Source organism: Dendropsophus ebraccatus, chromosome 3 (assembly GCF_027789765.1).
Source record: "Dendropsophus ebraccatus isolate aDenEbr1 chromosome 3, aDenEbr1.pat, whole genome shotgun sequence".
Classification (NCBI taxonomy): Eukaryota; Metazoa; Chordata; class Amphibia; order Anura; family Hylidae; genus Dendropsophus; species Dendropsophus ebraccatus.
This window is the reverse complement of record NC_091456.1, coordinates 38,261,730-38,276,131: the sequence shown is the minus strand read 5'-3', so window position 1 is coordinate 38,276,131 and position 14,402 is coordinate 38,261,730. Positions and strand designations below refer to the sequence as shown.

The following is a 14,402-nucleotide window of genomic DNA, read 5'->3' as shown; positions in this document are numbered from 1 at the left end:
TACCTCCCCGGTTCCAGCGCTGTGTCCCGGTCCGCGCTGCCCGGCTGCTTCCTGGTCTCTGCAGGGGCTTGAGACATGACCTTTCAAGTCCGCTCAGCCAGTCAGTGGCAGAAGACTGGCTGAGTGGACTTGAAACATCACATCTTAAGCCCCTGCAGAGACCAGGAAGCAGCCGTGCAGCGCGGACCGGGACACAGCGCTGGAACCGGGGAGGTAAGGGGACGCCATTGCCCTCATCCACCTCCTCCCTGGCCATAGATAAAAAAGCCCCCCAGCCCGGAGTACCTCTGTAAGAATCTGCTCTACCATGTGCTCCACATTTGCCGTTATAAATTGGAGGCCATATCATTCCACGTTTCTCCTAAATTAGTTTATTTGACTACTATTGTAAGTTATAAAACTCCTAAATCATTAAAATGGCTCAACCCCAATCCTGTTTACATTTGATAAATGTTGTTTACTCCATTGTATATTAGGGAACAGCCAATTGTCCTGAGAATAGACAGAGAATACAATGTCATACAATGTCTGTTTAACCCTTTGGGTATCGCAATCTCTGACCGCGGCATTATCAAAGGGGATTTCCCTCCCTGATCTGGTTTCTCCAATGACCCAATCAGACACAGGGAAAATGCTCCACAGGCAGTGCTGGGGACCTGGCCTGTCTGTCTAATCTGCCTGCTGCTAGGGCTCAGCAAGTGTAGCCTTAGCAGCAGCCAGTGTCGCAGAGGCACAGATATAATGTATTAGCTGACAGAAGTATGCTAATACATTATAATTATCAAATAAAGATTTTAAATAAGATATTAAATATAGTAATCCCTATAGGGATAAAGGAAAATGGTTGATAAAAAATTTAATTGATTAAAAATTAATACATAAAAAAATGTTCAGGAAAACAGCAATAAACAGGAGAAATTAGCTGGTCATTATGGGGTTAAAGCTATACATACATTGTTGGTGGTAAACCCCACTGTGCCCCTACACCTGATATTGGGTGTAAACTGGGATCAGGCGTGTTGTATTTCAATATAGCTATTACTTTGTATTTCCGTGCTGTGTGGAAGCGGCGCTCTTTGTAACCGTATACTTGCACATTAGGTCATTCAGAGAATCTAGTGTTTGGACAGTTGCTGCCCTTGGTGTATAGCAGCTTTACATGAAGCTGCAATAGTGTTGGCACTGACGTCAGGAAAGACAAAGTTAATTTTCACTGTGAAAACCTTTATTTTCACAGATGATGATGATGAGGAAGATGAGGAGGAGGAGGATGACGAAGATGATGAGGAGGAGGAAGAAGAAGAGGAGGAGGAGCAGGAGAATAGGAAGAAGAAGCAACAGCAACGTGAGAATGTTAAAAAGGAGAGCCAAAAAACATCCGGAAAAAAGGTATATATTTCCTGAGATTTTTATAAACTTGCTTTCAGTTTAATGTTTCTTTATATATTAAAGCTTTGATTACGTTTCCATCATACAGAATGTGAAAGTTAAAGTTACTGCCGGTACTGTCAAAATTGAGGACAAAGCACAAGCTGCTGAGCAAGAGAAGATTGAGGAGAAACGGTTGGCCATCATGATGATGAAGAAGAAAGAGAAGTATCTTTACAACAAGATCATGTTTGGCAAGAAGCGGAAAGTCAGAGAGGTAAGACTGGGATATGATACAGTACAGCAAAAATGGAAGCAAGTCATGTATCAAAATAAAGCAGTTCAAGTAAGAAAATGAGTGTCATGTATGTGTTGGGGTGGGAAGCACACTATGGAATCTGCGCAGATAACTTCCAGTGGATTCGTTCGATTGCCTTCCAGCGCTCCCGCTTGAAGTTCCGCCAGTCCCATAGGCTCCATTCTATGGGCAAGCAAATTCTGATGTCCGCCCAATGAATTGTCATGTCAATTCTTTTGGTAGACGGCGGAATCTGCTTGAGCATGGAATGGAGTCTATGGGACGGGCGGAACTTCAAGCGGGAGCGCTGGAAGGCAATCGAACTAATCCACTGGAAGTTATCCGCGCAGATTCCGTAGTGTGCACATACCCTTACCTTGGATTGCTGGAAAATGTTGGTGCATTAGCAGTGCCTATACTATGCCCTCAGGGTGCTTGAAAATAATGTAATAAGATAGAATTCAAAATTTTATTAATTTTACAAACACAATTAACAGGCACTTGAGGTGCGGACAAAGAAACAATTGGACGCATTGCTTTCCTTTCAACATTTTGTCATTAATGTATTCAAAAATAAAAAATCTTCTTTTTTCCAGGCCAATAAGCTAGCATCAAAGAGGAAAGCCCATGATGAAGCCAGCAAATCTGAACGCAAAGGAAAGAAGGCAAAGAAGCAGTGAATATCCTCCCTAAATATATATTCTAATAGAGACTTTAATGTAATCATCCAGTGTCGACATTCAGACAGATTTCATACAAATAAAATCTTAACAGTCCATGTTCTCTGCCGGAAACCTAGGAGAATGAAGAGCAACCATGGTTCCTTCTCTCTGGGCTGCAAGACACACTGGAGTCTTCATTAAGTGCTATTACAGGTTACAGCATAGTGTATTGAGAAATCGAGATTGGGAGTACACTATATGCTATGTAAATATTGTTTAGACAGATACCGCTTTGTCATAATAATATACATGTGTACAGTATCACAGTGAGGCTCATGGCATCAATCTATATTATTGACAGGTAGCACCCTGCATTATAATGTGATGGTGTCAGTCACATAACATTTGGAGAAATGAAATGTTTTCATGTTTGTATAAATGTATTGTCTTGCCCCAACTGGCTCCTGTTTAGTAAAGGCTTCATACATTTTATCGATTATAACATTGTGTGATTGTACTGTTCTTGTCCTATTAAGATACGGTAAAACTTTATTAAAGGAAATCTGTAATTCACGTTCCAAGCTCCTGACACTGCTAAATAACTGTTGGGTTAAAGAGACACGTGTTTGCTTTCATATATCCAGCTGTGCCTCCAGAATGTAGAGGGAAGCTTTCATTCTCTGTTACAAGGAGTCAGATGCATTTCCAAGCTCCTGAATAGCCGCAGGCTGTATTGCCTCCTCTCTCCCCCTCCCTGCTTGATTGACACCCCAAATCCCAAGCAGGGTCAGGTAAGGGGGTGGGAGGTGTTACAGCTGGCTGCAGTTCAGGAGGTCAGGGAAAGTCTCTGCCTCTTACTATATCATGAAAGCATTTTTCTACATTCTAAAATCACAGGCAGATATATTACCATGGTACCATGAGTCTCCCTGATCCAACAGATATCTAACAATGTCAGCAGTTTGGAACATGAATTGTAACTGACAGATGGTCTTTAACCCCTAGAAGACCTAGGGCATACAGGTACGTCCTGGCTGCCTTTCACCAGACGAAACAGGATGTACCCGTATGCCCTAAGTTTCTAATGTGCTTTGAAGCACGCTCAGGAGCAGAGAGGGGGGCTGGCTTCAATGCAGCCTGTCATTAACCCCTTAAAGGGTAAGTGACAGGAGCAGCTCCTGTCACTTACCGGTCGGGTCCCTCACAGTGTGATGGCAGGGGTCCTGATAGCTTTCACAGACCGCCAGAGGTCTCTTACTTTCCTCCGTGCGGTCCGGCTGGCGTTCTGCTGATAGTGTCTGCCACACGCAGCACAGGCATCCAGGCACAGTGGCTCCTTCCTCACCCCTGTAAAGACTGAGTCGTGGGTGCTTCTGTCTATTCTGGCATCAGCTGCACACCACTACGGTGACTGCCCTTCAGCTGAAAAGACTGTGAAGCAGCCAGATAAAGATATGGAATTAGGATTGGGGAATCGATGGGGGCCAGGACTGGCATGAGTGAAGTCGGGGGAAGAATACTGTTCACCTACTGGGTCTTCTGAAGCCTTTCAAGACCACAAAAAATAAGCCAGGTGGCAGCCACAAGCACCATGAAGAAATGGTATTTCAGATTAAAAAGATAGGTGGGGGTCCCAGCACTCCAGATTAAAATAATATATCCTTTATTTCATATCCAAACATGCATAAAATCATGCATGCACACTTAATAAATGCTTAACAAGTAAACGAAGAAACGTGTTAAAAACATTAAGCAACCAATCACAAGAACTGAACATATAGTATCACAGGTGCATGCATTCCATGGTAGGTGATTAGTTCCACATATGTACATACAAAATAAGTTTAAGACCTCACACCTATATATATGAGTTTGTGTCGAACAATGTAAACAAGTCCAATATTGAAAACATATAAAGATAATAGGAACCAATGGTGTTCTGTGTTAAAGTCATATCAGTAGAGAATGCTAACATTAAAATGAGTAGGAATATACAAAAATGTTACAATGACCTGGCTGAGCAATGGATATATAATATATGAATTATCACATGCATTTCATCTACAGTGGTACCTCTGTTCAAGAGTAACTTGGATTAAGAGCGTTTTACAAGAAGAGCTCCTGAGCTCACTTCATAGCGTAGGGCGGTAACCGACAAGAGTTATTGTTAAATTTGGAAGCTGAATACATATTCAAACCGAACACCAGGTATCCAAGGGGTCTCAATTTTAAGAATGATCTTCCATATCACTATATAGATTAACATTTATAAAGGATTCTTCCATAAGTGTTTTTCTGTAACACACTGGATGATTATAATCGCTAGCCGGGTTGCAGATGTAACAGCATAGCTTCCACGTGTGTGTATATATGACATGCATGTGATAATTCATATATTGGCTATCATTTGCTCAGCCAGGTCATTATAACATTTTTGCATATCTCATTTTAATGTTGGAATTCTCTACTGATATGAATTTAACGCATGACACCATCAATTCTTATAATTTTCATGCCCTTTCCAATATTGGACTATGTTCACTAATATATAGGTATGATATCTAATACTCATTTTGTAGGCTCATATGTGGAACTAATCACCTATCTTGCAATGCATGCACATGTGATACTAAATGCTCAGTTCTTGTGATTACCTGCATCCCTCCAGGCATGATGTAAATTGTAGTTTTGCAACAGCTGGAGGGCCACAGGTTCCCCTTCCCTGCTCTGTAGGGTTGGCCTGCTTCAATGCCTGCATTAACTAAAGAATTTTAAAAGGATTTATATAGAGATTCTTGTCAAAGACCTGCCCATCCTGATTCTTACCAGCAGTGTTGTGGTCCTCAAACTCTTTGCCCTTCTCCCCCTCCGTGGCCTCTTCCATCCACTTTCTCAGCCCCCTTGCAATCTTTCATTCTCCTCAGCTTGCATATCCTCCTCAGCCTCCGTGTTTTCTACAGCAGCAGCCTTCATGCCCTCTTCCATCCTGTGCCTCCGAAACATCATTCATTTGATCCTCCATGCCCTTCAGTCCTCCTCCTCTGCCTTTGATTCCTAATTTGTCATCCTTCTTCATCCTCCTGCCCTTCTCCATTCCCAGTATCCATGCCCTGCTCCCTCGTCGTAAAGCTTCTTTCGCATTCTCTGCACCAGCCTCCATGTTCTCTCCCCTCATCCTTTTCCTCTGCCTTCATATCATTCTCATCTTCCTCTGCTCCATGAGTCACTGAGCTGACTCGACTCCTACCTGCAAGTGACCTGTATAGGGAACCTACCTACCGCCTTGACTTCCCTAATCACTTTACTGTGCAGGACGCCAAGGTACACATTATTACTATTTGGGGCACTATATATGAGGGAACTGTTAAAAGGGTGCTGAAAATGTGTTGAGCCCAAGAAGCTTACCTGCCAGTAGACTAGTCATGGGTGGAGGAGGCTATCATGACAGTCTAGGCCGAAGAGAAGGATAAGGCATTGGAGGTGTCACCTGTGAGTCACTGAATGTAACTGTACTGTAATCATTTATATGGTCTGGAAGGGAGGTAATAGCAGTAATGGTGTGGTGGTATTACTTGAGTGTTATGTAGATGTTGCATTACCAGTACTTTTTGCCAGGGTACACCAAATAAGAAGGCAACTTTGTTACCTTCATTTATGGAGCTGTTGCTTTAAAATGACTGTTTTTTTACTGATGTGTTAGAGTGTTTGGTGAACCACAACGAGTGGTACTTTACTCTTCAGTGCATTAATCTGCCTCCCTGCTCGCTCTTTATGAATATTTGTTATGTCTCTGCAGAGTGCTAGATAAGCATGTTTGTATGTATGCTAGGTGACCATGACAGCCAGACCTTGTATATCCCATGGTGTAGTAGTGTGAAAATCTCAGCAATGTAATGATTACATTGATCACATTCTCCACTAACCTTAATGCGGCCCTGAGAACAAATGTTAAACTATAGACACTAAATTGTACACTAAACATGTCCATATATTTAGAAAGTGCTTTTACAAACATTGCCTCCACATGGTTAACCCCTTCAAGGGTAGCTGATTTTTACATTTTACAAATCTGACTAAGTAATAAGTTTGGGCTGGTTTTACCAGGTGGTTCAGAGATATTTGAAAATTTCAAACACCTATAATTTTTAGGGACCAATCAGATTCCACCTTTCATTTTCCAAAGAATTTGTGAGGAATGAAACCTGGAATCTGATTGGTTGTTAGGGGCAACTGAGCCAGTTCTAGTTTACACCATTTTGATAAATCTTCCCCAGTTTAAATCTTTTTTTTTTTTCTTAAAACACAACAGGTAATGACTAGAGATGAGCGAACTGGGTTCGGGTTCGAGTTCATCTGAACCCAAACGTTCGGCATTTAATTAGCAATGGCTGCTGAACTTGGATAAAGCTCTAAGGTTGTCTGGAAAACATGAATACAGCCAATGACTATATCCATGATTTCCACATAGCCTTAGGGCTTTATCCAACTTTAGCAGCCACCGCCAATCAAATGCCGAAAGTTCGGGTTCGGATGGACTCCAGCATGCTCGAGGTTCGCTCATCTCTAGTAATGACGTTTTATTCCCCTATTTCTCTGTTTAAAAAAAAAGTTCATCCTTTTTATAGGATATTTTGCAGGCAACATTTCAATTTTGCATAGGCCTTGGGATAGCAAAACATTTTACTATTCTCAGGTATGAGGCACTTTGTTGGTTTGTGTGACCTACTAACTTTAAGTGTAGTTTAAGAAAACTTGGCATGTCAAAAGTTTTGATCAGTCTGGGTCTGAGTGGTCAGACCAGTACCAATCATGAGAACAAGCCGGGAGAAGACCACGCTCAGGTTCCTAATGTAAGTCTATGGAGCCCAACAAGCAGAACGTGCTGCTGCCTAGTCATCTCCCCACTTGTTCTCATGATCAGTCCGGGTTCTTCAAACCTGGACTGATCAAGACTTTTGACATGTCTCTGTAACATAATAAAAGTTCTTTATCCAACATCACTATATATAGGAAGGTCCAGAAAATGTCAGTTGAGCACAGAGTGGGATGCACGCTGGAGTGTCTGTTATCCCAAGACCTGACCAAACAGGGTCTTTATCAAACTTGATAAAGACCCTCTAACGTCGAAACATTGCTTGTCTGCTCATGGATTTGAAATACACTGAAGATCTCAGATTGAATTTGGATGCTATTGACTTCTTGCTTTATGTCTGAATGACGCTTTAATGATGGTCACCAACACATTCCAGTTTACACAGGAAGTTGTGACTGACAATGATTAATTTAGAGATGAGCAAATTTACTTGAAGTACCCTGAAGCTGAGAGAAAGCGATATCTGCCAGGGTTTGAAGCCCCCCCCCCCCTCCCCCTTTCCTGCCGGACTTCTCCTTTAATCACATACTTGAAGTACCTTCATTGTAATTTACTGTGAACCTACTGTGACTCAAATATATAGATTTATTACTTTTTCACGAAGGCAGTTGCCGTTATGGATGATGCTATTAGCATCAACCATGATTTGCCTTTGAACTCAAACATACAACTCGGGCAACAACTATTCTTAGTTTATTAAGTTTGTTAAATGGGAATCATATACCACCCATGCACTGATTTCTTGATAGAGAGGATACTTCGTATGGTGCTGCTACTTCTGGACAAGCTTACTAGATAATGTTGCAAACTATCGCGATAATGATGTTGAAGCATAGGTACGCCATAGCACAAGGTCGCAGTTGCCATGCCGGAGACTCAAGCCATGTGAAAGGCATAGTGGACCTCACAGGTAATTTTATTACTATGCTACTTAATTAGGTATAGATATATTTGCTTGTATATAAGATGACATGCACCAAACATGCCAGCACTCTTGACAAAGTCACCATGTTGGTGTATCAGAGGCGGACACATCACTTGTGCAGCCTGCTCATCTTCACAGGGGCCCAGGCCAATAGAGGGGCCCGCCAGGCTCAGACTCTAAAGTGCCAGCTCAGCATGGCACATGTCTGTAGTGGGCCCCCCGGGCGGTATCAGCACCTGGGAAGTGCGGGCCCACTTAGTGACTGGATGCTGTGCCTGGCTGGGACTGGTTCTAGTCTCTCCACCTCTCCTCCTGCACCATGCAGCTGCTGACACCCCCTCCTGTACTCCACTGTCTGGCATCCCTTGTGTGAGGAGGAGAGGAGAAGAGAGTGTGTGATGCCAGGGGCTGGAGGGATCCTGCAGGGTTATGGCTGCCAGGAAAAGGACTGTTAAGAGGAGCAACAGCAGCAGCTGTGACAGTGAGTGATTATTGTCAGTGTGTCTGTCACGCTGCTGGGAGTTGTAAGATAGAGGGTGGACTGTGTAAGAGAAAGCACAGAGACCACCACCCGCTCTGATGCTGATGTTTGATTGTAAGTTTGTCTTAATATGCCAATAACTGTGCCCCCTTCCCCCTGCAGCATGGTTGTTTTTCTCTTTCATTCCCCCCTAAGCAGCCACATACAGTACATGTCTCCCACCTGTGCAGCCACATACAGTACATGTCTCCCACCTGTGCAGCCACATATAGTACATGTATCCCACCTGTGCAGCCACATACAGTACATGTATCCCACCTGTGCAGCCACATACAGTACATGTATCCCACCTGTGCAGCCACAAACAGTACATGTATCCCACCTGTGCAGCCACATACAGTACATGTATCCCACCTGCGCAGCCACATACAGCACATGTATCCCACCTGCGCAGCCACATACAGCACATGTATCCCACCTGTGCAGCCACATACAGCACATGTATCCCACCTGTGCCCCAACAGTGATTAAGGGCCCACCTGTTCTATCCCTTATTAGTGATGTTCTGTGGTCACTTCCAAACTCTTAGCTATATATTCTGATCTCCCATACAGCATCCAGTGTACAATGCACCCAGGACCCTCCAAGTACAACAGCTGTAAACACTACAACTCCCAGCATTTACTGCAGCCCTCAGAATATGCTGGGAGTTGTAGTACAAATGAATAGACAACTTAAGGGGTTGTCCCCTCGGAAACTACAACTCCCAGCATTCTCTGAGAGCTTCATAAGTGTAAAGCATTCTGCGAGTTGTAGTTATTGTTATTCCGGGAGTTGTGGTCACAGATACTGTACATCAGTGCAGGATGGGACCAGGTCAGCATGTCGCTTTTGATGGGTTCTTTATTTGGCTGCCCCACCATGATCTGTTCTATTAGTTGGCCACAGGTACCCCAGTCCCACACTGGGGCCTGCACAGACTGCAGTACAGTCCTTTAGTGGACCCTGGCATCTGTGCTCCGCTGTAGGGCCCTCCGGAGAAGCCAGGACACATGTAACGGGGCGTACATATGTGTGTGCCTTTAAGGCAGAAAGGTGGAGAAACGGTTAGGTTATGGGGGCCCTAACACATTTTTTGCGCAACTTTGTTCTTGTAGTAGAAAGTGATCTCCTAGAGAGGCATATAAGGGGACCGTATTAGACAGCCTAGACCTAGACAGCCTGCTATGGATAAAACGCAGCTGTATTTGAAATGAAAAGGTCAGTCTGTGCAAAGATTGTAGAAAAAATATTTATGATGTGCGTCCAGTTTTTCATAGACTTTAACATAGCTTGTCATTAGATTCCAAACACAACTGTGCTTTATACCTATTTTACAGTTCTATTTTCTTTTGTTTTACTGTGTGTGAACATAGCCTAACACTGCTTGTTACCGTAATCTGTGATCTGGTTTCTCTGTTTCAACCTGAATTTATTGACTCGATTTAGACAGATATGTGGAATCAATACCTAAGTGACAGTCTGTCCTGTCTGTAGACGGTTTGGTACAATTCAATACTTGGACTTTAAACTTTATATGAACAGTAAAATGTTAAGGAGCAGCTAATTATAAATTACTTCTGCTACTCCTCTTAAGGGTCTGTTTACACGTACAGACTCGCTGCGTAAAACTCGTATGTAAAAATCGCACCGAACACGCAGCAAGAATACACATACATTGACTTGATAGCAATCAGTATCAGGGTAGCTTCACACGTACCGTATCGCTGCGTTTTTAACGGTGCGTTTTTGCTGCGTTTTTTACATGCGCGTTTTCATGTGAAAAACAAAACTCGCATGTAATATCGCACCAAAAAACGCAGCGTTAAAGACGCACCGTTAAAAACGCAGCGATACGGTATGTGTGAAGCTACCCTCACTGTGGATTTATGTGTGTTCACACGTACAGACTCGCTGCGTATTTCTCGCACATAAATCCACAGCGATACTGATTGCTATCAAGTCAATGTATGTGTATTCTTGCTGCGTGTTTGGTGCGATTTTTACATGCAAGTTTTGATTTTCACATGATTTTCATAGGCGAGTTCAACACCACAAAAAAACGCAGCTAATTTCATGCGGGTTTGATGCGAGTTCTGTGCGAGTTTTACGCAGCGAGTCTGTACGTGTGAAAAGACCCTGTAAGTCAGTGGGAATGACAAAAAAAGGAAAAGGATCAGATTACCTGCCTCACCTGTATGCAGACACACAGACACATGCTGGTGCCCAGATAAATACTGCGGACTAGAGATGAGCGCAATTCGAGCATGCTAACGTCCGATCGCTCAGAATTTGATTCCTGGTTGTTGACGAAATTTGATGCATCCCAAGGGGTTCCGGGAAAGCCATAGGCTGTATCCATGTTTTCTAGGCAGCCAAGTTTTGCAGCCACCGGTATTCAAATGCCGAACAATCGGACTTCAGCATGCTCGAGTTGCGCTAATTCCTGTTACTGGTGCTCACAGGAATAGACAAAGGTACAGAATTCCTTGAGTGATTCCAGCACATATTAGTATATTAGTGTGCCTGTCATTTAAAGAAAGAACTTTTGATAAGTCCTAAAAGCATGATTAAACTGAGTCAGGAGAATCACTTGGTTGTGCACTTCACTCCCCGCCTTGCTGTGGTCTCAGTATTCCTGCAGGAGACAGTCTCTATAGACTTTCAATAGCGAGTCTCTCTTGGAGCGAAAAGGCAGCAAGCCAAGAGCGAAGAGCGAAACTGAGTGATTCTTGCAGTAAGTGATCCTCTAACAATCAATGGGGTTGTGGTTGGCCGAGATATTGTCGTGCCCAGTGATGTTATGTTGTGACGCCAGTGCCCGTTGGGCACAGAGGTATGGTGGCAAACCTGCTTTTTTTTTTTTAAAGGGCCGGCTATACCTTGTTCCCCTGTGGTCAGTAGCCTGTCGGGTTGTTGTAGGGTCCCTTGGGTGGTCCGAAGTGGAATAGTGACCCACTATTAGTAGTCACTGCCACACATAGACAGGGACCCAAGGGGGTGTGTGTTGTGTAGGTGCTTGGCGAGGAATCACAGAGTCTCTTTATCATAAATAAAATCTGGTTTAGGATGCTTGTATGCAGCAGATCATACAGCTTTGCATTGATAGAATACTTTACACTTGATAAGACACTTGATGCTTGAGGATCCAGATCTGTAGTGAGAGTATAGAGAGAGTAGTACAGTTGTGCTGATTGGGTTGCGTGCTGAGAGGTATGGAAGAGGATCAAAAGAGTAGAGAGGAGGATGTCATGAGATTCATAACCCAAGTAGTACTGTGCTCTGCCGGAAAATCGGAGGTAAAAATAGAAGAATACTTGAGAAGAGAGAGATAATACTTGTGCCTGTGTTTTGACTCTTTGGTCATTGCACCACCAACTGCCCTACCAGTGTTGAGTGACCCGTCCTACAGGGTGACACAAGCCCCAGACCTTGTTACCTGGGATGAGCGGAATGCTGAGTGTTCCCTGCTTACATCCGCGCTGGGAGATAGAGTTCATAGGCTTATAGCAACTTTGCTCTATCCCGATCAGTTCCTTTACTTGTGGATACTGTCCTGCACTGTGTCTCTCCGGGTCCACGACGTGGGTTAGGATGATCCCTGACTTGTCCTCTCTAGTGAAAGCTTAACAATGCATAGTGTTGAGTGGAGTTACTTGAGAAGAAACTGCGGGTTGCATGTGCCTAGGTCTGCTTCTAGACTGCACACTGAGACTGAGGACTTAGCAGGAGCCAGGGCCCAACTGGACCGCTGTAGAGAGCATGCTGGACAGTGTCCTTCCTCTATCTATCTATCTATCTATCTATCTATCTATATATATATATATATATATATATTTTGGATCCAATCTAAGATAGGAGGTGAGTGATAGTGGGTGGCCCTTAAGGAACCAACACACACACACAAATATATATATATATATATATATATATATATATATATATATATATTTGTATCCCTTTTAATAAAATAGTATATCGTTTTTAACCCCTTAAGGACCGTGCTAACTTTCGTTTTTGCGTTTTTGTTTTTTTCCTCCTTGTGCTTAAAAGGCCATTGCACTTGCATTTTTACACCTACAGACCCACATGAACCCTTATTTTTTGCGGCACTAATTGTACTTCGCAATGACAGGCAGAATTTTTCCATAAAATATGCTGCGAAACCAGAAAAAAATTATATGCGCAGTAAAATTGAAAAAAAACCTGCAATTATTTTTCTTTGGAGGGGGCTTCATTTTTACGCCATGTGTCCTATAGAAAAATGTACTTGTTATATATGTTCCTCAAGTCGTTACGATTACAACGATATGTAACATCTATAACTTTTATATTATCTGATGGCCTGTAAAAATTCAAACCATTGTTAACAAATATATGTTCCTTAAAATCGCTCCATTCCCAGGCTTATAGCGCTTTTATTCTTTGGTCTATGGGGCTGTGTGACATTTTTTGCGCCATGATGTGCTCTTTCTATTGGTACCTTGATTGCGCATATGCGACTTTTTGATCGCTTTCTATTACAATTTTTCTGGATTTGTTGGGACTATAAATGCGCAATTTTGCACTTTGGGATTTTTTTGCTCTTATGCCGTTTACCGTGCAAGATCATGAATGTGATAAATTAATAGTTCGGGCGATTACGCACGCGGCGATAACAAACATGTTTATTTATTTATTATTATTTATAACATGGGAAAAGGGGGGTAAATCAAACTTTTATTAGGGGTGGGGGCTTTTTATTAATAGCACTTATTACACTTATACTAGAAGCCCCCCTGGGGTGAGGGTTATTCCCCCTGGGGGACTTCTAGTATAAGCACTCTGATCTCTCATTGAGATCTATCCTGTATACTAATACAGGATAGATCGATGAGATAGGCACTTGATTGCTTCCGGCTGCTGCAGCCGGAAGCAATCGAGCGCCGAGCCGGGATCAGCGGCGTAACGGCGCTGAGCCCGGTGGCAGCAGGATGTGTGGATCGCTCCTCAGGGACAACGACCCAGAGGAGCGATCCACCCCACTAGACACCAGGAATGGCTGCATTCAAGTAATCGGATGCAGCTGTCAACTTTGACAGCTGCATCCGATTACTTTATTAGCAGGCACGGCGATCAGACCGTGCCCGCTAATAGCCGCGGTCCCGGGCTACATGCTGCCCCTGGGACCGCTGCGATTCACAGCGCAGCCGCCGTGTGGCCCCGCTCTGAACACACGTAGGCGGCCCTGGACGTATGGGTACGTCCAGGGTCGCCTAAGGGTTAAGCTACACAGCGACAAAACTTTTATACGCTTGGAAAATTACCCAAATGTACTGTATTTACTTGGTGACCTTGTTCAGGTTGCTGAAATGAATGGGAACTGTGACTGCCCAAGCATTGATACCTCAGAAGCCAATTTACACATGATGCCGAGGTATCTGTCTCTGACACCCAATGGAAAAACAAAAAAGACAAAATTGGTCAGCTCTCCTAGAACACCATTCACACTAGGCAGGAGCACGTTGCTATGGCTGAAATTGCAAACACACAAAAACACAGAAAAATGCACCAGCTCACCAAAATGGCAAGATACAGACCCAATACAGATATGAAAATCAGTAAAAGCAGCCCCCAACTTCTTTTCTGTTTTCCATATGGGGGGCTGCTTTCCTCTACTTGGTGGTGCACTCCAACCATCCCACCCAGGATGGATCCTGCATGCTCAGAGCATAGGCATATTATATGCCATGGAGAGGCCAGAGTACAGTGTAGGG

General features: G+C 43.4%; 1 protein-coding gene across 2 annotated transcripts in view; it reads left to right on the top strand.

Moving 5' to 3' along the window:
* Positions 1-2,830, top strand: part of PES1 (pescadillo ribosomal biogenesis factor 1) — a 55,969-nt gene extending 53,139 nt beyond the window's left edge. For both annotated transcript variants that reach the window (XM_069961487.1, XM_069961488.1), the window contains 3 exons: positions 1,238-1,389; positions 1,478-1,645; positions 2,263-2,830. In XM_069961487.1, the coding sequence (XP_069817588.1) occupies positions 1,238-1,389; positions 1,478-1,645; positions 2,263-2,346 (404 nt within the window). In that variant the 3' untranslated portion in view covers positions 2,347-2,830. The remainder of the gene's footprint in view (positions 1-1,237; positions 1,390-1,477; positions 1,646-2,262) is intronic.
* Positions 2,831-14,402: the final 11,572 nt, after the last annotated feature.